This window comes from Melanaphis sacchari, unplaced genomic scaffold (genome assembly GCF_002803265.2).
Source record: "Melanaphis sacchari strain LSU unplaced genomic scaffold, SCAv2.0 Contig8_pilon_pilon, whole genome shotgun sequence".
Classification (NCBI taxonomy): domain Eukaryota; kingdom Metazoa; phylum Arthropoda; class Insecta; order Hemiptera; family Aphididae; genus Melanaphis; species Melanaphis sacchari.
In genome coordinates, this window is record NW_020271635.1 from 3,238,757 (window position 1) to 3,263,689 (window position 24,933).

Consider the following 24,933-nt stretch of genomic DNA (forward strand, 5'->3'; position numbering starts at 1 on the left):
ATTTTGAAACGGTAGTTAAAAATAACTTGACTTATTCAATTAATATAATAGAATAATAATGTACTGATATACGTACATATAATTTATAGAGCTTATTTTTTTTATTTTTTTTTTGTTGGCTTATCATAAATAGTTATTGACTCTTTTATACAGAAAAGACCTATTTCAATTGCATTAGAATAATATTGCGTATAAATTATTTTTATTTATGATATAAAGGATTGTACGTTTATTGGTACTTTCTAATGTAAGGAACCACTATCTAATAGGCATCATATGTTTATTATAACTGAAAGTGTTTATAACATTGTTTTTTTTAATCTTTTTTAAATAAGTATATACATATTAATATATATATATATATATATGTGTGTGTGTGTGTGTGTGTGTGTTTTGGATCATAAAATAACACGCATAATGCATATATATTATAAGTAAATATAAATTATTTTTATTACTACTAATTTCGATAACTATGATCATTAGATGTGGGTTTTTTTTTGTAAAGGTAGAATATATGTTATCGTACTATAGTACGGTAAGTTTTTGAAACAAGTGTTCTTATATGTGGGACATCGCTAAAAATCCGAGTGGATCATCCGAGGACTTAAGCAATGCAGGGCGATGCTTAACCGCAGTACCAAACATTACACCATACCATATTACAATAAATGTTTCATGATTTAATTGAAAAACTTTGAAGTTTTATTGAATATTTTTTGATAGGTGTCCCCAAAACGATTAAAATAATTACAAATTCAAACTATTATTTTTTTTTTGGTTATTGAATTTTTTAAATTTATTATTTAAGATAGTTAATATAAAACATATTCTTGAAGAAACTATATACAGTAGAGCCTCGATAGTTTAGACCCCCGATAATCCAGTGAACGCGGTTATCCGGACGGCATAAATCCATTTATTCGTAAATACATTAATAGTTTTTTAAAAATTAAAAGTATTATTCAGAAAAAAATTACTGATTACTTACTTGAGTTCTATTATTCTAAACATTTTTTTTTTTGTGATTCATTATGTTAAAGTTATTTAGTATTTTTGTAATTTAAAGTGCAATAAATATAAAGGTGATGGAATTAATAAAAAACCTTTGTCATTTGAATAGGTAATCTTGAAAACCTTCCGGAAACTCAGACGATGCTTGGTTTAAATTTGTCCGAACTATCAACGCTTTACTGTATATAATAAATTGGCAAAAAATAAATTTTTTAATTAAGTACCCCTAAAAATGTTTGTTCCTCCCCTTTACCCTCTCACTATAAACAGTATCAACGCTTGGCCACTTAAAACGATATAAATTATTTCTCTATACAGATTTAAATTTTCCTAGAACTTTATTTCTATACTCATTATCAGGACTAGATTTTATATGCAACAGCATGTTTTTTTTTGCGACTTTTGATTATTGATTTTGTCATGTTATATCCATGAATCACCTCATGATGAGATAAATGGTGCTATGGTGGTGTTTTTATTTTGTACGGTTTTGCATATTAATGCATATATTGAATAAAATGAATATTATTGTATATTTCGATAATAAAAATGCAAAAAAATGCGTGTTTTATAGTATATTTGGTATTTAATTCTAGCCCTGCTAATTAAAGTATAAAACTTGGTTTTTTTGTAAAATCCAATCGCCGATCATTTATATTCGAAAATTAAAAAAAATATGTGGTCGTAGCATGTAACATACGTATTTCTACTGTCGAATGTAACTTATAAATTTTATTTTATTTTATTTATCAATTATACTATATTAAGAAAAACAGCCAATCACTGATGTATTTGAATGAATAAATATTTTTTTTTGTAACTATATTTTTGTGTTTATCTTATAAAAATGTATATGCATATTTTGATAAATAAAATGAATATTTTACAATTTTTTATTGCATACAAATCCAAGCCCAGCTTATTATCATGTATATTTTTATAAGATTCTATTTTTCTTACCTTAATATAGTTAAATATTTTCAAAAATAGTTGTTTTCATAATTTGTCAGACGCATCATTTTAGCTATTGTATTTTTCTAATAACTCCTAGGGCGTTAAATTATGGATAACGACCTATAATTACCTTTCAGTTTTTCATAATGTGCTTATTAATGTACAATTTTTAACTTAACCTTGACAATTAGTATTTGTATTATATAAATTATGATTGATATCTTGTAAATTTTAGCCACTCTGTGAGTTCTGTATTGGGTTTACTCATTAAACTGACAATATATAAAATAAATATCAAATTGATGACCTGACACAAGGTTATTTTCCGCGTGGTTATATTATATATATATACCTGGCTACTGTCTGGAGAGCTCCTCACAAATTATTAAGTCGTTGTTAGTAAGAGATTGGATTTTATCTAGCTCTTTACATTTTAGTTCAACATGGCAGTGAAATTAATAGTATTTGTTTTGTGCATAACTTTAATTAATGAAATAACTAGTCGATCATTGCGTAAGTATACTAAAAATATAAAACATAAGTACCTATACTGATTTTGGAATTCAAAAATTAATCTCAAACATTTTTTTAGCTTCATACATTAAACCATGCAAGCGAGATGACCCTAACATTAATGAATGTTTAATGAGGTTAATGGAAAACATTCGACCCTATATTAGTAAAGGAATACCAGAAATGCATGTATTACCTTTAGATCCAATAATGATACCATCTGTGACTTTGAATCAAAATTCAGCTGGTTCAGTTAATTTTATCGCTTTGTTCACAGATTTGAAAGGTTACGGAGGAAAAAATTTTCAAATACATAAAATCAAGTAATTATTTTAATATTTTATATTAAAAAAAAATATTATTCACTTACAAAATATCATATATGATTATTTTACAGAGCTAGTATTAAAAATCAATCTTTGGAGGTTGACTTAAATTTGCCTTTGTTCAGAATTGAATCTAGATACGAAGTTAATGGACAAATATTAGTTCTGCCTATTAAAGGAAATGGCAAATTCGTTGGAAATTTTAGTAAGTTAATGAAAGTAAATTATATTAAATATATTCACAGCATAAACATAAATGCTTTAAGTTAGGTATATAACAGTATGAAATAATTTAGACTTTATTTCTTCTGTACTCCTTTTTATCTGTATATCTTAGAAATTTTAATATCCCTTATCAAGGTAAGTATTGTTTGAATTAAGACATAGGAATGATACATTTCTGAATGTTTTAAAAACCATGTTTCTAAAATTAAAATTATCATAGATAAATGGATTTGTAATTTATTTTAACTTGTTTATTAAGTTTATAAAAAAATGGTTTGTTTTTTAATTTTTTTAATGAAAATTCGTGATAACAGTGGTATTGTTTTTACTATTGAGTTTATCTGTGAGATAATAGATTATTAGTGATTCACTAGTTACAATTTATGTACCATATTTATTTGAGTTGCTGCGTAGGTATAACGATGATCTTTATTTACTGAGGTGAATTTATAAATTTATGTTTAAATATGATATATAATTTTTATATTTTATAAATCCATTTTGATATGTACTTAAAACCATTTACCTAAAACTTAAGAAAAAATATTCTATTAATGTAAAAGTTATCAAATAAAATTAATCAATTTGTTTATAACTACCTATTTGGTTTAATGAAAAAATTGGATCAAGTAAAATAATCGTACCACTTTAAATTGTCGTAATTAATTAATGGGTATATGACCCTACATAAACGGATGTTATCTGCACGAGGAGGGCTCTAGGTAAATTTTCCTGTGACCATTTACCATCAGACAGCTTATAAGGACAATAGTCTGTACCTTTATGCAAATAATTTTCACCTTTAATTTATGACAATTATGTGGTCTACGTTAAGTTTTTATTTTAATTTCAGTAAGATAAACTTCTGATTATGAGAAATTTGAATTAGATTTTCTAGCATTTGATAGTAAAATCAAATATTTTATGAATTTTGTTACTAAAAATGAATTTGAATATCTTATTATATTTACTTAAGATTAAAACAATTATTTTTTTCATTTATTTATTTGAAAAAGGGTAATAAGTTTTAGAGTATACAAATTGAATATGAAAATTTTACATTTTTAAAGTCAAATTTTCATTTGTAAAAATCAAATTTGTTTAAACGTTGTTAATAGGATTCAAATAAGACAAGACAATAAGGAAGCTAAACTTGTTTTCATAATCCATATCGCTTAATTATAGATTAATCAATAGTCAGTATGTCGGAATTAAAATAGAATTTCTTAGTTGGAAACATGGTCCGTTTTAAATTTTTTAAAGTGCTATTTAAAATTTCCTCCAGCTCGCTGAAAAATGTCATATCTTTCAGTAGCAATTGGCTATTATAGAGTGAATCACTTTTTCACCCACACAATAAAAGCGATGTGTATTAGAATAAATTTCTAGTAACTTATCTTATTGTGTATGATCAAATATTAATACAAATTTAATCATAAGTTATCTTAATCAGAAACATTGATTAATATTTATAGGTTGAACATATTTTGTGGTTTACAATTTATTGCATATAAAATTCGAATTAAAAAAGGGGAAAGTAGGTAACCACTATGCTGTGCAGTACGTCGTTATCGAGAAGTTATTATAATGTACGTGTTAAAATTGAATTCAATGATAAATCATTGTGTGCAAAAACAATTTTAAGCAATGAAAATCCGTTAGTCTATTTTTCTAAGAAAATAAATTATTTAATCATATATTTTTATAATTATTATATTACCGCGTGGTAGGTAGAATGAATTAATTTTTGCCGAAAACATTGCAGTTAATAATTATATTATGTGTATAAAATATAATAATATACATTAAAAGTTTCGATTACCTACAAATAATATTTTTAAATTACAATGAAATAACTAATATTATTATTACTCGTTTAATACTTGATTTCGTTCAAATTTTTTTCATAGTATGATCTACTTATGAGGAATTACATATTAAAATGTCAATCCTCAAACATATAAATTGAATACTTTATAAATTTTCAACTATAAATTTGTTACAAATGTTCGAGATTTTTACAAAATTTATCATTAAAAAAATTGCACCCATGCATTTTTAATATTTTTAAATAGCTTTAAATAAACTTATGAGGAACCTATTATATTAAATTCTTAAAACTTACGTATGAATTCTTAACCATAAAATAATTTAAGAATCATTATCGACAAGTTTTATCTTAAAAAAAAAAAAAAAAAAACGAACGAAAATCGAAAATATAAAATCTCTATAAATAGGTAGCTCAAAAAAGTTAAAATTTATTGAATGTACCTACTATGTATAGAATATGTTAAAAATTCAGTTATTTAAAAGTATATCGTTTTTGAATTATAAATAAAAATAAAAATCAAATATTCAAATATTACTAATTAAAAGTATTAACTATAAACTAGATCCAATTTATAAATAGTAATTATCCCAAAGTTTAATATCGAAGCATTTGTTTTATAATATATCGTGTACAAGAAAATAAAACATCCATCATTGTAAAAGCAATATATTCATCGGTTTACTCAGAATCTAAAAAGGGAAAAAATACACATAATTACAATTTATAATATATATTTTAAAAGTGTAATCATTCTTATATTTTTAGCTAACGTTCATGTAAAGATTAAGTTTGAATTAAAAATCGTTGAAAAAAAGAATCACAAAAACTTTATTGAGATTAAAAAAAATAAAATAAATCTAGAAATAGGAGCAGCAAAATTACATTTTAGCAATTTATTTAACGGTAACAAAGAATTAGGTAAGTATTTTGAACTATATATAATTCTTTTATTTATTAGAAAATTTGTATTAAGTTAAATTTGTGTTCTAGGTGATCAAACTAACCGATTCATAAATGAAAACTGGACGGATCTACTACAGGAAACAAGACCTTTGATTGAAGACACCGTAGATGCTATAATTCTGGGCATTTTCAAACCCGTAATTGAAACATTTAGTATGGATGATCTATTTCCAGTCTAAGTGATGATACAATAAGATATTTAATAAAAAAATCTCTGTTGCTTACGTCAAAAAAAATGTAATTTTCTAAATTACATATTGTATGTTAGTAATATTATATTAATTTGTTTATAAATACGTCAATTATTTTAAATTAATCAATTATTTTTGATATATATTCAACTATTTAATTTAATTTTGTTTCTATGTATAATATGGTATTTTTATTTGTTACTGTTTGTGAATGTTTTGGATTTAAACATCAAGGTTTAGTCATAACCACTTGTATGAATGAAATATTTTTTATAATGCAATTCAGTAATTGAATTTTTAATAATAATATGGTTATTTATTTTAAATATTGGTACATTGGAAATAGCTGCGCACCTACTGTACTTCATTAAATAAACACTGAGAAAATCTTTATAAGTGAATCGAATTAATTGATTATTTATTGAATTCAATAAGTTATTAAAATAATCCAGGTTACAAGTGTTGTTTGTATGTAACACGGGAGAAAGAAATGTGATCAAAAGAAAACTAAAGCATCTTCGAGAACAAAAAAATATGGAATAAATTATTAATAAGTCATTGAATAGGTACGTAAAATGATTCTGAACGAAAGTGATCTATCACAATATCAACTTTATAAGTTTACACTTTGGCAGTGTCTTTATCATAAATATATTGCTAGATATTAAAACGATATAAATTATATAATTAAGCAATAACATACAATTAATTAAAATATTTTCAAATGTCATTGTATGCGTTTAAATGTTTAAGTATAATAATATACCTACGTTAAAAGTTTCAAGTCCTTATGAAAAATATTTTAAATTACAACAAAACAACTTCAGTCGTTATTTTTTGTTTATATATTATATAGGTACCTATATATAAAAACAAATTCGTGAAATTTTAAATTTGATATATTTATAAAAAAGACAGTTCATATATACTTTTAAATTTTTTGATTTCAGTATAAAATATTGAACAGTTTATACATTTTTTACTTCAAAATAATCTGCAAATATTCGTGATTTTGACGAATTTGAATTCATAATACTTATTAAATAAAATCATTGATATCATGTATCTTTAATATTTTTTAAATAGTTTAAGCTTATAAGTTATAATAAACCTTACTTTTATGTTTTTTGACCGAGTAAAAAAAATAATTAAAATATTTTGAACACTTTATCAAGCATAGAAAATCCTAACATAAACATTTGGTGAAAATGTCAAGTATTAAGGTTATTTGTTTTTGAATTACATCAAAAATAAAAAATTTTTTCATTTACTAGTTAAAAGTTAAAAATTAAAAATTCTCGTTATTCCTTATTTTTTTTCCCTATAATTTTGAAAAGTACCTAGAATATTTACTAACTTAATTAGTGATGACAAATACAAAAATAAAAATGAAAAAAAAACCTATAGTTAAAATCAATGTATTCATTCTTCCATTTAAAATCTAAAACGCAATAATTTTAAATATTGATTACACCGAATACATTGATTACAATAATTGTAACCTATACAGTATTAGTACACTACACATAATAGTATAAACAAGGACTATTTAAAAAATAAATAAAATAATATATGTCGTGTGTGTCCGTGATACAATTATAGATCCAACTGTCCCAACTTATAAATCAGCTCTGTAAATTCAAATCAGAGCCATAACGTTATTACATATTATGTTACAATAGTGGGGAACTCTTATGTTTATAAGTGTAAGTGTGTAATAACTAATAAGTAATAACCCGGCGACGGCATAATGACGTTTGGATATTGCGAACCGTTTCCTCGTCGGTGTTTATTTACTTTATTTTGAACGTTCGAGGAAAATAAAATCACCAGCAATTGTTATCCTATTTTCATTGCAGCTTAGCTCCGTAACCTTTTATACGACCTGTTCGGCGGAGACGCTGTTAAATGTAATTTTAAATATAATATAATATCACAATCGCTTATTTACTTATCAGTTATCCGTCCTCTCGTGCTCGTGGAGGACGTGGTGTTTTGATCGTCCGTGACAAACACCGACATCAGGTACGTACGACATTGGTATTTAATCATTTTTATTATTATCGCCGTCGTCGTCGTTCGGATTCTTTGAATGACCTTATTATTAATCATTATTGTCATAATATTCAATATTATAACATGCCGACGATCGCCAGTCACTACTCGCTACGGTTTCGTGGTTACAACGCTCTGTTATCGCGCCAGACGTCCTTGTTGTTTTCCTACACGACTTATTTTCCTCGCTCTCCCGCCACCGGGCCCCACCTCCGTGCGACTGTCTTGACGCGCGCGCGCGCTCTCGCCCCCCAGATCACCGCCGCTGACGCCGCGGCACACGGATTTTCGAATATTTTGCTCAGTGCTCACACATAAAATAATAACAATAGTAACATTAACGATAAAAATTATAAACAAATATCGAGTTGTTTAGTGACCATACACAAAACGGCCTGACGGTTAATTAATATTTTTTCAACTCGTGTGCAGGATCCCTCTGCGATAGGCATGCCCGTCAAAGTGGACATTACGCCCAGACCTCCGGCAAACTCAAAACAACTAGGGGTCACCGGGTCTATATTGTACAGCGGATCGAAATTCCAAGGGTTTCAGAGGTCTAAAGGAAACAGTTACGAGGTGGAAGTTGTATTGCAGGTATGTAGGTTTTACTCGTAATTAACGTTTTGGATGTTTGATGTACCAATCATTGTTATGGTTATATGAGATAGCGCTATCCCTTTTGTTAAATTTTATCAATCTTAACGTTTTTTTGCTCAAAATTTCATTTTATAGTACGTTGACGAGCAAAACGGTTATTTGTGCGGTTATCTAAAAATTAAAGGTCTTACTGAAGAGTTTCCTAATTTGACTACTTATTTTGACGGAGAAATTATTAACAAAAAGTGTCCATTTTTGACGAGGAAATGGGATGCTGATGAAGAAGTTGACAAGAAACATTGGGTTTGTAGTATTTGTACTATTTATCGCCTATTGTGTTGTTATATTTACATGACTTTTATTTTACAGAACAAATTTGCTGCATTTTGTCAGTACGCTAAAACTTTTAATTCTGATGCATTTGACTATGATGAATTAAAAAATGCCGATCATGTATTTATGCGTTGGAAGGAGCATTTTCTAGTACCCGATCATACAATACGTGATATTAGCGGTGCATCATTTGCTGGTTTTTATTATATATGTTTTCAGAAATCAACTTCCTCCATTGAAGGATATTATTATCATCGGAGTTCTGAATGGTAAATATTTTTTTGCTTATTATTTTATTTTTATCATTATAACCAAATATTTAAATTGTAGGTATCAAACATTATGCTTAACACATGTCCCAGAACACAGTACTCAGATTTACGAATTTAGGTGATTTGAAGAATACCAACTCATGATGTTATAATGATAATAGTACAGGAGTACATGAAATTACCTCAAAGCTTTTAGTGTTGTCTAAAGCTTACTGTGATTTTTTTTAAGCATTTTTCCTTTTTAGTAGGTAACTAATTTATTTTCTACCTATGTATTTTATTATAATGAATGGATATGACCTTCTAAATTGTGTTTGTTTTGTACATTAAATATTTTACAGTAAACATTTTGCTTGAATGTTTTTAGTCTTGACATTTATCAGTTTAGTTATTTTATAACCTTATTTACAATGAAAAAAAATCATATAATTAATTATAACCATTTATGATGTACAACCATGTCAAAACTGATAGATGTAATTAAATTATGATAAACGTGTTTGCATTGATTTTTTTATTTTAATCTATAATGAAACAGTATTTATTGTTACATATATATATATTCATATTATGTTATATTTTTTGTACTCTGATAATATAATTAATTTAATGTAAAAAGAATATATTGATGAATTTTAATAGAACATGTGACTTGCCTTAATAAAATTTATTTAATTTTCTGTTATTGTGTAAATGTAAAATAATATTAATAGCAACTATTGAATTGTAGAGTATATTAAAAATTGTTTACCAAATATTGTAAATTATATCCTTTTTCTTGTACCCTAATATTTATTTAGATGATAAAACTAGAAAAACAATAACACAACAAATCAGTATTAACCATAACATAATAATTAGCAAATACTTTGTTACCTTGTTTTGTTTTATTTTTTGTTGTTTTGTCAACTAATAAATATAATTCTATTACATGTATTATGTTATATAAATTTACTATGTGATAATATTATTATTATTATTTTTTTTTTTTGTAATTGTTAAAACTTATATTATTTGAAATCAGTTTTTTGGTGCCAATTTTCTTATTAAAATAATTTTTACTTGATTGACATAATAACTAAACATTTTACTGACAAATCACTAGTCCGATTGTAGAAACTATAATAATATGAAATTATAAAATTAATTATGGTTCAACAATCTTAAATTTTAATGATGTATATAGCATAAATAATAATTAAGAAGTATGATAATGAACTTGGAATATTGACTGACTGTTACCACATGGCCAAGGTTACTTCTTAAATGAGTCTTAAGGTTGTATTTTTTAATAAAAATGTTATTCTGATATCTGATATCTGATTTATTGTTTTATTTTTAACACTTTAGTAGGTACTTTACAAATTGTTTGCCATTTGTTTTTTTTTAATAGTCATTAGTTTTCAATGTATATTAAAATATCAAAATAAAATGGTTTTTTGCTTTTATATTGTCTATATCATGACATAACATGTTTATTATTATTTATCAAACACCTGCTCTGTATTATGAATAAAATAACAATATTTACATATTATAATGAAGACAATATTTTATATTCTTTGAAATACTATTTAGGGTGTTGTATGTAAAATAGATTATATTACAATTTATTTTATAATTATTAATACCAATACTACAATTGTAAACAATTAAAAACAAAATATTAATATCAAATGGAAATAACTAAGTACATTTTATTATACAAAATTATAAGGCATAATAACCCCAATTTTTCTTTTAATTATGACTTCAATCAAATCTTGAATTTTAAAATTTTAATGTTTACATTAAAAATATTTGAATTTTTTATTTAATTTAAGTAGTATGTCTTGTATGGATAACTTTTCTTTATTTTTAAATAAGGACTATCTAATTGTCTTCTTTATTATAAGTTGTTAAACAGGTGATTTAAAAAAAAAAATGCTCATGTATAAATATTTCTTGATTATTAACTTTATGAACTACAATTAAAGATTCTGGTTCATATTAATAGGTTAAATTAGATTTTATGGTTATAACAACTTGAATATTAAAGTAATTATTAATAATAATATATTAGCATTTAGTTATCTGTACAAAATTAAAATGTTCATATCTAATTGACAATTTATGTTAAACTGCCATTAAGGATTATTAACTTTAGAGTCTAGACCTCTATATAGTTTATTAATCCAGAAAAAGTTAATTCTTTGATCACAATTTTGAAAAAATTTATCTGTTTAACTATTTACAAAAAAAAAGATTGTTTTCATATGAAAAATAAAGTTTATATTGACACTTCTTGGGTGGCATAAAAATCAAGTACTTAAAAACTGAAAATCTTATTTATTTAAGAAACAGAATTTGAATAATTGCATTATTAAAGGATAAAAGGATGGGTTGGTAACATGCTTGATAAATCCATGAACTTCAAATATTTTAAAAGTTTATGAGTGAATCACTCTGTATAAGATAAACTTACTGTACAGTGTATTTTTATTGGTGGTTGATGCCAATATTTGATAAGGTGTATTGAGGATAATGAATATATTTTTCAAACTCTTATAATAGACATATCAATATCATACATGTAATATAATCTAGCCCTTGATAAATAATTGTATGTGACCAATAACCATGTCTCAACATGTTTATATTCATGAAATGTAGGTATACATTTAATTTATGATGTTTTTTTGTTCCTAGAACTAAAAGATGTTCCTTATATCTCGATGGAGGTTAGTGAATAGCTGTCGTGTCATATGCCCTAGAAGAATCTACTCACAACAACCACCAGAATTACCAGAAGAACCAACAACATGTTGTATGTCAGGATGTGCTAATTGTGTATGGATCGACTATGCAGATAAAATGAGAAGTATATTGGCAAACAGTGATAGTAAACAAGTTTCAAAAATGATATTAGATAAAATAAAGGATCCTAACATGAAAGCTTTTTTATCTATGGAACTTAAATCAAAAGGCTTTTAGTAAAATTAAAACGATATATTTAACAATTTGTAAATATAAATGCTTACAAATATTCTACATTTTATGAATTATTAACATTAAACACAAGTAATTCTTTGACTTTTATGTAGGCTCTGTGAATCTCTTTACGTTTGCACTTCTTATTTTTTTCCTCTCCTTGTAGACGGACATTTGACCTATCCAAGGGTCGAAATGTATAAGTTCTAGTTTGTCAGCCAAACGTTCCCTGAACACGTTGTACTTGTGACCGCTTACCATGCTTTCCATTAGCACCATAGTGTGCTTGGATTTTACTTTTTTCAGTAACACATTTGTCAAGAACATAACGATTTATTTCCAATGGTGGATGTCGTTTTAAGTACACACGAAATTCCGAAAAAAAACGATTTACTAATCGTAATTTATAAATCACAATCACGGCAACAAAATATAAAAAAAATAGTTATTAATTATTAAACATTATTGATGAATTTGTGATCATATTGATCATAATATTATACATTATCTATGAAATATTTGCGATAAGAGTGATAAGACCATTGAACTATATGATAACTGGAACGCTCACCATGCAGTGTTGCCCGAGCGAGCGTGTTAAAATGAGATAGCGAATACTATAGGTGTGTCTATCCTTGTTTAACATACCGCGTAAATGTATAATTTTATTTTATATTACTATGTGCCTAGTAATAATTAATTGTACTTATATATTTATGCAGCTTAAAGCTTAAATCATAATTATTGAATTACGAGATAGTTTTATATAATATAAATATTGAATATACATATATATTTTGAATAATTAGCAATTAAATTTTGCCTACATTCAGAAATTAAACTGTCAGCTTAATTGACAAAAAACTATAACAGTTAAAAATAATATGAAATGTAGTATTTAATAATACTATAAAAATCTAGGGAAAAGGGAACTATTTTTCCAATCCAAGTTCAGATTTACTTATGTACAATGTTAAGGTTCTCTAAAATCATAATAGAAAAATTATTTTTTATTTATTATATTTTTGTTTTTTAAATATTGACAAAGTTAGGCATTAATTGGTTAGTTTTAATACATGATAACTTTTTAACTTGACAGTTATATAATAATTATTATATTACTTACATAATAATATTGTGTACAATATGTATATAATAATGTATTATATTATATACATATAATAATAAATAATAGATATAATTGGTTTTCGAAAAAAAAGCAATGTACCAACTAAATTCATTATTCGTTATTTTATTATGATTTACATAATTAAATATAATCATTTCATTTATCTATGTACACTTCTTTTTTCTTTAAAATATTTAAAAGTATAGCTGCAATCTGCATTTAACTTTGTCGATAATTATCATTTAATACAAAGTAAGATTATTTATTTATTAAATAATAAATTTACAGTACAGTAAATAAAATTATGAAATAATCATCAAGCACAATTAACATTAATACTAACCTATAAAATATTAAATCACTTTGAATATCACTGCTACTAGTACAATTGTAAGCATTACAAAAATTAACCATTGTAGTAGGTAATGCAGTTCCAAAAACTATAAAAAAAAAAAAACAGGACTCAAAGCTAAATAATTTTAAGGTGCCGGTAAGCATTTAAAATTTAAAAGTATATACGATATTATTATGATACGGCGTATTATCAATAAAGACAGAGATAGACACACCTATATTATTTGCTATCTCTTTCTAACAGACCCGCTCGGTTTCATTTACATTAGTCATATGGGCTGTGAGCGTTCCAGTTATCATATAGTTCAATGGATAAGACTATCTTCATTAAAAAGCACCATATTAAGTATTTTGTATTGAAAAGTTGGCAACATTGGTGATATCTTCGACAGTTAACCGTTTTTTTACATTGAACCATTGAATAGTCCGACACCGACAGTACTACAGTGGTAGGTATACACTTTAAAAAACAGTATAATAACTGAATAGTGAATAGTAAATACGAATTACGAATAGATGTTTTTCTATTATTCTGTGTATGTAAGACAGTTATACATTATATCATTCATTTTTAATAACGTTCGGACCAGATTTATTGTTTATCAATAATATTTAATATGTTTTCACAACTCATACGTAATGTGAATGTAGATGTCGAACCATCAACGAATGTCTCTGATGAATTCGCCAAACTCTTGAAACAATCTGAGGAATCTCATTTAGAATGTGAAGGTATACAAAATTGATTTCATTGTCTTAAAGATCTTCAATATTATTTATTATGTATAATGTATTTATTATACATGTTTTGGATTTAGAAGCAAAGAACAAACTAGAAGAGATCAATAAAGAAATAAATCACTACGATGAACAGTTGAATATTATTGAAAGAGAACGTGTCAAACTCATGTCAGAATTGGCTCTTCAAATGCAAATGAAAGTAAAAATAAGACAGCATGATTTTATTAATTTTTTAACTATTATATTTATTTATTTTTTTAATTTAAATCTCATAATTTAAAACAGAAATTAAAAAGTAATGCTAAGTGTATACATTTATGAAATTTTCAATGGACTAAATGTTTTATAAATTTAGCCAAAGTAAAACTATTGTATATAAGCTATAGACAGAGTGTTTAAAAGAAAGTTTTTATTCATATTTATGAACTTTGTTTTATTTAAAATTTAAAAGAAAGACACTATATCCTTTGCAAGTGTTTTTGTTTATACATTTAATAGTGAATTAAATTAAACCATACTTATCATTACACCTTGTATTTTTTATATGTCATGTGTTTCTTAGAAACTACAAAAACTTTTATTAAGTTATGAATTAGTGTATTTTAAGTATTTATATATTTTGAAGCACTTATGAACTTAATTTTTGATTTCACTTATGTTTTTATGCATTATGTACTTATAATCTATAATATAATAGCACAATATGTGTGTACAAAAATTGTCAATACCTAGTTTTTGCTTTAATCTAGGTTTGTAGCTTTTATTTAAGATTCCAATTAATATAAACTTTTATTGATTCTGTAAACAAATGTATCAAATCTCATCAATGTAAATAATATTTTGTTATAGCACAACCTAAAAAATAAAGTGGAGAGTCTGAAAAATGCATTACAATCAACAGAGTTTGACTTAAAAAAATATAACAAAATGAAGTTAAGTACTGCTGATCAAGATATTTTTTCTCGTACCAAGTAAGTTTATTTTTTATTAGAACTAAATAATTTGTGTGAAATATTATTTATCTATACATTTTATAGTTATGTTTTATAATTTCTACAAAAAAGTTCCTATGCTAATATGCTTATAAAAAATCACAATTATTAATATTGTGTCTTGCATTATCTTAGTATGTATAAAATATAACTTATTATTATAGATTATTCAAGCTATGGCTAATATGAAATAATCATAACTCATAATATTTATTTTTCCTTGTGATTAACAATCTTACAATATTTTTGTAAAGATTGTATATATTATATAAAATTAGTGAATTTTTATTTATTTTATTTTGTTTTAGAAAAACATTCATTACTTACAAGAATATGTTGAAGATATATTTTGATTATTCCAATGGTGCAAATACAACTATAAAAAAAGGATGTATCCTTTTATTTTAAATAAATATAACATAATTAGCTGATAAGTAGAAGATGGATTTTATTAGAAAAAATATTTATATGTACTTTGTATATCAAAAATTTACATTACATACATTAAGTTAGGGGGTTGATGAAATATTAAAATAATGTTTGTCAGTAATTTTATCAAAATTAAAGCATCCTTTTACTATTTCATTAAATGCCTAGCTCAGCACAGTCAAGTGATTTTTTTTTTGTCAATTGACAAAACCAATTTTTGAAAACAAAAATTGATAAAAATTAATTACTGTATGTTTCTGGTAACAGATATAGTATTTAATTTAAAATAATTTTGTATATTTAAAAAGATACTATATAATATATATGTCTAACTTAAAGTTACTAAAATTAAAAATCATTTTGGTTTTTTATGTCTTAGGAATGAATCCTACATGTTCCTTTATTTTAGTTTAAAAGTTATATTCAATTTTAATTAATATGTATATTTTTAAATTGTTATAGTCTCACTTGTTTAATATGGTATTTAATTTAATAACAAATATAATTTTTCATAGAATGACTTCTTAACTTATGTAAATAGATACATATAACAGAATCACAAAAAAGTTAGCTTACTTTGAGTTTAATACTGATGAAAAAACCGACAATGAAATTTCGCAATGCTTATGGAATAAAATTAAGTTAGTTTCAGATAATAATTGGGAAACGTTAGCTGTATAATAATTTTGTTTACTTGTAATTATATATTTTTAAATAAATAATTAAGATTTAAGATTTGGAATATGATTTTTATCTTGAACAATTGTGAACTGCCAATCAGCATATTACTTATTTTTTGTAAAATATAAATGGATGACGTTACAGTTGCTAACTTTTTATTAAATAAAATGTTTTTATCTTACATATCTCGTAGTATTTATTACTTGGTCATAATTTATTGTATAAAAAAAATAAACATTTCTATTTGAAGAATCTACAAACAACATTTTAAAAGAAATATTTAATTGGTATTTATTAAAATATGTTATGTATTCTATATGTTTAATGTTTATTAATATTATTTTATTCTTAATGTATTTTTAATTGTATATTAAGATTGTGAATGTATAAAATAGTATTTATATTTAAATCTATAAATAATATTTTATCAATAAGATATTCTAATTTTAAAATTAATTAATTTATTATTATATATTTTTTATTTGTTCTTTTGTATATAATAAGGTAAATTGTGTAGTGTTAATAAGTATTATTTGGATAAATAACAATAATGACTTAAAAATTATTATTATATCTAATACAACCAATTTTTTTTTACAAATATGTAGATACGCTGGTCATTGAATCTTTTTTTATTAATATTTTGTGTATAAATTAATCGTAAATATACTCATAGGTATATCATAAAAGATAATAAATTTAATTTGATTGCTTTTTTTTTTTATTTTGAATTTTTCATCATAACATAATAGGAAAATTTTCATGATTTTTAAGAGTTTTGTCTTTTTTTTTTTCTTAAGAATTTAAAATCACTTACGAGAAATATTGTATTAAATATTCAAGTTTTTAGTGTTATAATAATGCTATTATTAATTATATCTAATTTATGATGTAGATATTTGGCAAAAAAAACATACAATTTTTCATTTTTTACTTAAAACAAATACAAAATAACTTTTGTAAAATATTGGAAGTCGTTTCTCAAACAAAATTTCTGTTTTGCTAGTATTTTGTTCTAATTATTTTAAAAAGTACTAAGAATTTTTCTTTTTAAGGCACCAATTTTCTAATACTTATCACATACAAAGTTGAAAAAAAACATTTTTACTGTTCTTATAAATGATAACTGACAATATTTTTTCTGAAAAAGTTAATAGGTACTTTTAATTGTTATCTTCACTCTAAGTTTCAGAATCTATAATTATATGGTTTTCTGTTAGTGACTAACCAGAATTTTTAATTTAGTTAGTTAAACTTTTTTTGATTGATTCCTGTCTCTAGGTGTTGGATAAAGAAGATTTTAAGAGTTCTCCCACTAAATTTAGTTAAGTATTTTTATCAATATATTTTTAAAATATGTTTTAATCATATTTATTAAGAAATTATGTAGTTACCTAAAATAGATACTAATTATAGATGTATTTCATCTCAGCTTACTCAATATTTCACTCTGATAGTTGCATCATTGTAGGAGCATTTTTACCAAATGCTGTATTTATTTCTTTTTTATTAATATTAGCCAAAGCTAATTAATTTAGTCTGTTTTTAGATATAGTGCTATAGTGTTCCAAATGGTTGAAAAAATTTAAATTCATCGTTTACTACAATAGACTAGTACACTATACACATATTAAAGTTCGTGATAACTATCAAAAAGTAGTGATTACCACTCATCACCTAGTCGTGGTTTAAATCACAGAATTGCATGATGTGTTTTTAATAATATGTAGGTATTACATATTATGTATCTAATAAAATTTTACAAGAAAAAAAAGGAAGTAATAAATGATTTACTTGATAATTATGATTAGATAAATATATTAGTACCTATTTTAATTAATTAATTAATTTAGTTACCTATAGGTACCTCGCACATACTGGTCTAGCGTTGACTGTTGAAGGATAAATGTGATTGTTCTAATGTTGTCTGTTAGCGGCATATGCGATCATGTAACATTTATCAATATTTAGTTAATCCTTAGGTAAGTATACCAAGTCGTAAAATATTAAATGTATAAACATGGACTCATAGGTCGAGAGTCACCTGTATCCCCCATAAGGCCTTGGACTACTCTACTAGGATTTTATATAACCGGCAGATTTTATTCAGGTTTTAGAATTTGAGTTCTTATTTCGAAAAGTAAATTACTTTGGTCACATCTCTCATTGATTTCAGATATTGGAAAATGTCTTGTGTTTCTTGACTTTCGGGTTAATTGTTAATTTAATGCTCTGGTATCTTGAGTGTATCTTATTATTTAGTAGATAGGCAACCACGTGTCCATGTCAGTATGTCACTAATAGTATGTTAATTTAGCATGATAAATCATTGTATAAATACAAAAATTAATTCTTAGTTTTTAGAGAAGATGAGTTCGGAGTTGTAAATATAAAATATTTTATTTTAAGTTATTTATACTGCTATAAAAAAATATTTATTTTACTAATTATATGATACCTAGGTGAAATTAACTTTTGGCGAAGAAATCACATTTATTGTATACTTAATTATTGTAACAGTAGGTAAATAGTTTATAGCCTTGTAACTTGTAAGTATTGACGTATTGTACTATTTTATTATATTGTTATTCACTTTTGATTCGATACCGCCATACCAATTTACAATAGAACGGTGTCAATAAGTTTATGTCTGTTGTATAATAATTATTATTATAGTTTAAAATTAATATAAATAATATTTTGATAATGTCTTTACATATAGTAAAAAATAATTAATAATAATTTATAAATTATACCTAGTCTATAAATATGTACATACATACGTTATTTACAAGTTATCGTGAATACCTACTTTTGAATCACATCAAAATAACTATAATTGTAATTCTTCGTTTACAATTATTTTAAGTAGGTACCTATTAAATTTTGTCTAAATTTAATGTTTAAACACTTTTGAAATTGTTTTTAATATTTTTAAATAGGTATAATAACAATGTGTGTGGGATATTGTATTCAATTTTCAAGTTTTTTGGCCTAGCCTATACATTTTTATCAAGACTTAAAAATTAAGGTGGGTAGATGAGTACCACTCTGCAGGTGTCGTGTAGGTCACTGTGATGGATGTGTTAAATTTTGAATTCAATGATATATCGTAGTACCTATACTCAAATCTATTCTGATCCGAGACGGTCTGTCAGCCTCATATCAATACGTATATTATATTTCATATTTTCATGATATGATTTTTGATATTGCTATAAAAGTAATTTATTTTATTATTAATATACATATTACGGTAGGTAAATTTAATTTTCGCTGAAAATATTATATTCATAAATATTATAAATATTTAATTATTATCATAATATATTAATAGGTATCTTTATACCATATTACGAGTATATTGTATTATTAACTTTTAAGTAAATAATGTGAATAGGTTCATAGTATTAACTATTTATAAGTAATAGCTTAAAATTAATCTACATATTTTGAAAATATTATTGTAAAATTTGCAAAAATTAAAGTACATACAAAAGTTTTAAGTCTCTCCCCGTACAAATAATATTTTTGAATTAAAACAAATAACTAACATCACTAATCTTAGTTTGAACATGTTATATTGTTCAAATTTGAACTTCAAATGTCTATAAAACTCTTAGGTATGAATATTTAATATTGTATGAATTTTAACTACAAAATAATATGTACATTTTTGTAATTTTGATGAATTTTATTAAAATTTTAACTTTAAAAGCTCATACAAATTATTGTGAATTTAAAATCTACTTTTTTTTTAATTTCAGTATTAACTTCGGATTAATTTTTCAAGCTTTTCTATCGATCATAGACTTTTTAATTGATATCTATGTTATAAAAAAATTTAATACATATTTATAAGTTATAACTACCTGGTTAAAAAAGAGTGAGTAAAATATTATGTTGAAAATCATATCATATCTAGAAAATTTTAATGTTAACATTTTGAGAAAATAATTCAAATATCTAGGTACTTATAGTTATTCATTTTTATACCTTAATTTCAACATTGTATACCTAATTACAGTGATTAATACGAGTGAAATGTTTTATACGTATGTAAAACGGAGAAAAAAATGATACTGTTGTGTCTTCTAAATATTGATTATTTAATCAAGATACTGGGTAAAATCACCTAAAAACCTAGATTAGGTGACATTGTCTATGTTATCAATATCATCGCTAAGATTGAATATTTATGAGTTATGAGTTTATGACATAACATAGAAATTACGTCTTTCAAAAGTCAAAGGTGTAAAAATATTTAAATTTTTAATTCATTGGAGTTTTAAAAAAAATCTATTTTTGACTACATAAATTTAAATTATTACAATATCTTATATTATACCTAGTTTGCTATTGACAATAGTATATGCTGAATGCTGATGTTATATAGGTTTAGCCGATTTTGGTCAGCCATATTCAACCTTTTTTTATTTGAGCCACATAGTATATTTGCTGTAATAGTTGCTGCATGCTACTCTTAATAACTCATCAAGTTGTGAATCAGTAAGTCGATTTTTGTATACATACGCATTCTTTGCATATTTCAAAATCGTTATATTAATAATGAAAACACCAAAAACATAATTATCCTTATCGCAATCGCGTACGACACACTTTGATTGTTTTGTTATACCTATTTTATAATTATAATATAACTTTTTAGTTTTGAAATTTATATTTTTTTATCAATTCTATAAGTTCTGTTTGGGCCACATAAAAACCATTCGAAGACCGCAGGTCGAGTATATCGCTAGTTGAGGTATTCATATAAATAACCTATGATTCCGTTAAGAGCATTTTTCGATTAATAAGAAATTTTTGGTTTTCTATCGTAAGAATTTAACAACAAACTACTGTTCTTAAAGATTTTACCGAACGGTTGCTCTTCCGGGAATTCATTTCATATTATTTTTTTTTTCGCAGAAAACGAATTCGCGTACGTGGATACTGAAAATGTTGATCATTCTCAACTCTTAAATTAATAATCGAATATTAAAAATTAAAATATTATAGGTACCTATTGTGTGCAGTCGCTTCTTTGTCGTGTCCGAGAGACCGAAACGCACACAAGTTTGCTCACGTACAAACGCGCGCGCACACATACACATACACACACAAATACTACCTATACATATATGTGTACGTTACACCCAAACACACACACATACACACACAGTCGAAAAAAAGATGAGCGACCGCGGTCGCCTATGTACACATTTAGTGGAGCGGTTGGTTTCAGTTTTGGTCTTGGCGTTGCACGTGCCGGGCCTTATCACCACCGTCATGTCGGCGAATGGACACGTGCCCTCATCCGATCGTGGTTTTTAAGAATATTAATCGTCCGTTATTACTTATATATGAGTAGTTCTATTATTTAAAATTTTTATTTTTTTCGAAAATTTTTAATGGAGCAATCATCATAGTTGCGGTGGAACGAAAACATGGCTCTACTATTATGTTCCGAGTGCTTTTGGTAAGTTATTATTTACCTAATACAATACGTATTTATGAGAAATATAATATAGTTTGTATATTATTTTTTGTTTCGATATCACGGATAATTATTATTAGTTATCAACAAAGTGTCATTTTTTTTTTTTTTTATTATTCAACGTGTACTTATATATTGTATAGGTAGGTAATACGAGATAGTAACTGCATAAACACTTACTAGAGAATAAGTAATAATATATTCTTGAAGGTTTTTAATATTATTTAAAGTGTTAATAATAAAAACAAATAGGTACTGTTTTTTTTCTTATGGTATGTTTTCTACCTATATCTATCTAGTAGTTTTACTAATTTATTTGTTTTATCGTATATGTTTAACCACCATATTTTAAAATGTATCCTATTATCCTGCTTTATAATATTATAATGCATTTTAATATTTAATTATAACAGAGAGTTTCAACTAACCAAGGGTTAAGTATAATTATTTATTATACATATTGAACATTTCTTCGCCAGTTCAAAACTTTCATTCAAGTGGAACTTATAGTGATCTATCTTCATGTTTTTTTATTACATAATGGACAGGTAATAAGATTTAGATAGTAGGTGCAGTCATTTTAATTTTTCGAAAATCTGTAATATTATCTCAACATGGATAAATTTGCTAATCGTTTTGATTCCATCATGGTTTGAAAAAACCAATAATCAATTTAAAAATTTATTAATTTACATATTTATTATCTACTAAATAGGAACAACAATATTTTAATCGTTAATATCAACTTCTCATATTGGTGATTTTAATTTTAAATATACTCTTCAACTATTATTAAAAACAATAATATTAGTCTATTTTTGTGCATATTGATGATTAAAAAATCTAATAATTTAATGAATAAAATTTTTTATTGTATTAAAGTAAATTGAAATATAGAAGCTTTAGAAAATTAGTTAATGATTAAGTTTAGGATTTTTTTTTTTTAGCTATATTACATTCTATTTTCAATTTATATTTTAATTTGAAATTTTAAAATTAATTAAAGTCGCTTAATAAGTAAGTATAATATTAGATATATTAAATATACCTGATAATATTAAAAATTAATTTATTAGGTAATTTTAAATAGTTTAACTCAATCGGTAACACTTCTAATAATCCATCGTTTATGAATTTATGAAATTATAAAGACCAAAATATTCAAACATATCTATTATAATATATTTTGATAATAAATATTTATCTTTTCAATAATTTGTATTTTTAATGTTTACCTGAGTATATTATCATTATGTATTTGTGTAATTACATCATTGTACTTTTTTCATGGAAATATGGTGAACTTTGTTATTATTTGAAATAAATCATAATCATTGGTCTTTTAATGTGTTATAAATAATTTTGTGGTATCATATTTGAATTTTATTAGTTCTTAATAACTAAAGAAAAAGATATACTTTAATTTTTCGGTTTCCATTTAAAATGTTTAGAGCAGACACGAATAACTGTTACCACCGTATCAAAAAATTTATTTTTTGAACGGTGTGGAGTTATTAAATTGTCCTAGTATAACGGTAAATAAATTAATTTACTGTTACAGGTAAAGTAGGTGAATTATCATTAACTTGATTAAAATGATTAGATATTGCAAATTTCGTCGAAATAGAACGCTAATAATAATTACTATGACACGGGTTGTAAAAATAAGTAAATAAAAATGTAAAGGATAACGGTTATTTTTTAATAATAATAATATATTTTTTTAACTAATTGATACGTTAGTTAAAATCAATTAAAAATTAAATAACTAAAATATCGATTAAACTAATATAAAATGGCTGTTTTACCCCGTTAAAAGGGTTGCATTGTCAGCGATCTTTGTTAACACGATATGAACATTTGTTGGCGTTGTGCCATACTTAAATGTTCAAACTATATTGTTAGATATGTTAATGTAGTTAATTTAACTGCAGCATGGTGTGAAAGTATATAGTGCAATTTCACGGTCAACTGGAATTCGGTAAAAATATTGAACAATATCGTTTTAATCGTTGTCCCTTGTCCTGTATGTTAATTAGAATTAAAAAAAAAATAAAAATAAAACGGTTATTTATGTAGTGGTGTAAATAGTGACCTAAATGCACATGTACTCATTGTAACTCGCGCACAAATATAGCACCTAAACGGATTTCCGCAAAACACGCCTAGCGGTTTATACTATAGTAGAGATTAAATTTGAATTTATTGCACACCCATTTTTATTATTTAAACAAACAGAGCGTTAGTTTATTGTTGGATTCTTTGTCTTATTGTACTAAGAAACAATATAAAAAAAAAACATACCCTCGAACACTTATTATTTAATCACAGATAAACTGTTATAAAAATAAAAGGAATAAATCCCTGCAACGCGCATACTCTTAAGTATTCAGGGAGATACTGATTTTCATCGTTTAGTGTTACTGGAAGCCATGTTTTTTTAATTATATCAATTCGACAACTATACCTAATGTTATATACCTATCACCTATGTATGTATAATAAATGATCTTACTTGAGCATAATTAATGATTGACGGAGGGAATGAAAACGCCGCTTAGTTAAAATCTTTTTTTTTTTTTGTTGAAAATCCTAGTTTATATTTTGTGTAATTGAATATTATTATTAACATTTTTATTGTTCGGAACAGAATAAATTTGTGTATGATTATTTTTGTACGTGAGGACTAAAGGGATTATAGAATAAAAGACTCTTTCAGAATTCATAAACCTATCACTAAAATAATATTCTTATTATCTTTGTATATTTATAGTAAATTAATAACACCATTTCCTATAGTTATTGTGTTGACAAAAATGACAAGCATTTCAGTTTTAATCTATAGTAATATATTCTATGTATG

At 24.6% G+C, this 24,933-nt stretch overlaps 5 protein-coding genes across 5 annotated transcripts in view; 4 read left to right on the top strand and 1 right to left on the bottom strand.

The window, feature by feature from the left end:
• The first annotated feature begins 2,326 nt into the window (after positions 1–2,326).
• Positions 2,327–6,083, top strand: LOC112602661 (protein takeout-like). Its single transcript, XM_025350859.1, has 5 exons — positions 2,327–2,481; positions 2,561–2,804; positions 2,879–3,012; positions 5,629–5,781; positions 5,854–6,083. Exons 1-5 carry the CDS (start codon positions 2,412–2,414, stop codon positions 6,003–6,005), a joined length of 753 nt encoding a protein of 250 aa, XP_025206644.1. The 5' UTR covers positions 2,327–2,411; the 3' UTR covers positions 6,006–6,083.
• A 1,736-nt stretch (positions 6,084–7,819) lies between these two features.
• Positions 7,820–9,744, top strand: LOC112602611 (glucose-induced degradation protein 4 homolog). Its single transcript, XM_025350782.1, has 5 exons — positions 7,820–8,042; positions 8,505–8,669; positions 8,808–8,975; positions 9,042–9,274; positions 9,336–9,744. Exons 2-5 carry the CDS (start codon positions 8,523–8,525, stop codon positions 9,397–9,399), a joined length of 612 nt encoding a protein of 203 aa, XP_025206567.1. The 5' UTR covers positions 7,820–8,042; positions 8,505–8,522; the 3' UTR covers positions 9,400–9,744.
• Positions 9,745–12,265: 2,521 nt separating this feature from the next.
• LOC112602613 (39S ribosomal protein L33, mitochondrial) lies at positions 12,266–12,716 on the bottom strand. Its single transcript, XM_025350784.1, has one exon. The coding sequence runs from the start codon at positions 12,572–12,574 to the stop codon at positions 12,353–12,355; it is 222 nt and encodes a 73-aa protein (XP_025206569.1). The 5' UTR covers positions 12,575–12,716; the 3' UTR covers positions 12,266–12,352.
• A 1,469-nt stretch (positions 12,717–14,185) lies between these two features.
• Positions 14,186–16,762, top strand: LOC112602612. The gene is made up of 5 exons (XM_025350783.1): positions 14,186–14,462; positions 14,549–14,670; positions 15,321–15,442; positions 15,772–15,854; positions 16,434–16,762. Exons 1-5 carry the CDS (start codon positions 14,348–14,350, stop codon positions 16,571–16,573), a joined length of 582 nt encoding a protein of 193 aa, XP_025206568.1. The 5' UTR covers positions 14,186–14,347; the 3' UTR covers positions 16,574–16,762.
• A 5,072-nt stretch (positions 16,763–21,834) lies between these two features.
• Positions 21,835–24,933, top strand: part of LOC112602521 (thrombospondin type-1 domain-containing protein 4) — a 59,664-nt gene continuing 56,565 nt past the window's right edge. Inside the window, exon 1 of the mRNA XM_025350628.1 lies at positions 21,835–22,052. Within this exon, the coding sequence (XP_025206413.1) occupies positions 22,021–22,052 (32 nt within the window). The 5' untranslated portion in view covers positions 21,835–22,020. The remainder of the gene's footprint in view (positions 22,053–24,933) is intronic.

What these genes read in the sequence shown, in the direction of transcription:
- LOC112602661 (XM_025350859.1), top strand. Translation starts at nt 2,412, where the DNA reads ATGGCAGTGAAATTAATAGTATTTGTTTTGTGCATAACTTTAATTAAT. An exon ending in TTTCAAATACATAAAATCAA is followed by an intron (nt 2,805 to 2,878) that starts GTAATTATTTTA and finishes ATTATTTTACAG; the next exon opens with AGCTAGTATTAAAAATCAAT. An exon ending in TAACGGTAACAAAGAATTAG is followed by an intron (nt 5,782 to 5,853) that starts GTAAGTATTTTG and finishes TTTGTGTTCTAG; the next exon opens with GTGATCAAACTAACCGATTC.
- LOC112602611 (XM_025350782.1), top strand. Translation starts at nt 8,523, where the DNA reads ATGCCCGTCAAAGTGGACATTACGCCCAGACCTCCGGCAAACTCAAAA. An exon ending in AGGTGGAAGTTGTATTGCAG is followed by an intron (nt 8,670 to 8,807) that starts GTATGTAGGTTT and finishes TTCATTTTATAG; the next exon opens with TACGTTGACGAGCAAAACGG. An exon ending in TATCATCGGAGTTCTGAATG is followed by an intron (nt 9,275 to 9,335) that starts GTAAATATTTTT and finishes TTTAAATTGTAG; the next exon opens with GTATCAAACATTATGCTTAA.
- LOC112602613 (XM_025350784.1), bottom strand. Translation starts at nt 12,574, where the DNA reads ATGTTCTTGACAAATGTGTTACTGAAAAAAGTAAAATCCAAGCACACT.
- LOC112602612 (XM_025350783.1), top strand. Translation starts at nt 14,348, where the DNA reads ATGTTTTCACAACTCATACGTAATGTGAATGTAGATGTCGAACCATCA. An exon ending in ATCTCATTTAGAATGTGAAG is followed by an intron (nt 14,463 to 14,548) that starts GTATACAAAATT and finishes TTTTGGATTTAG; the next exon opens with AAGCAAAGAACAAACTAGAA. An exon ending in GATATTTTTTCTCGTACCAA is followed by an intron (nt 15,443 to 15,771) that starts GTAAGTTTATTT and finishes ATTTTGTTTTAG; the next exon opens with AAAAACATTCATTACTTACA.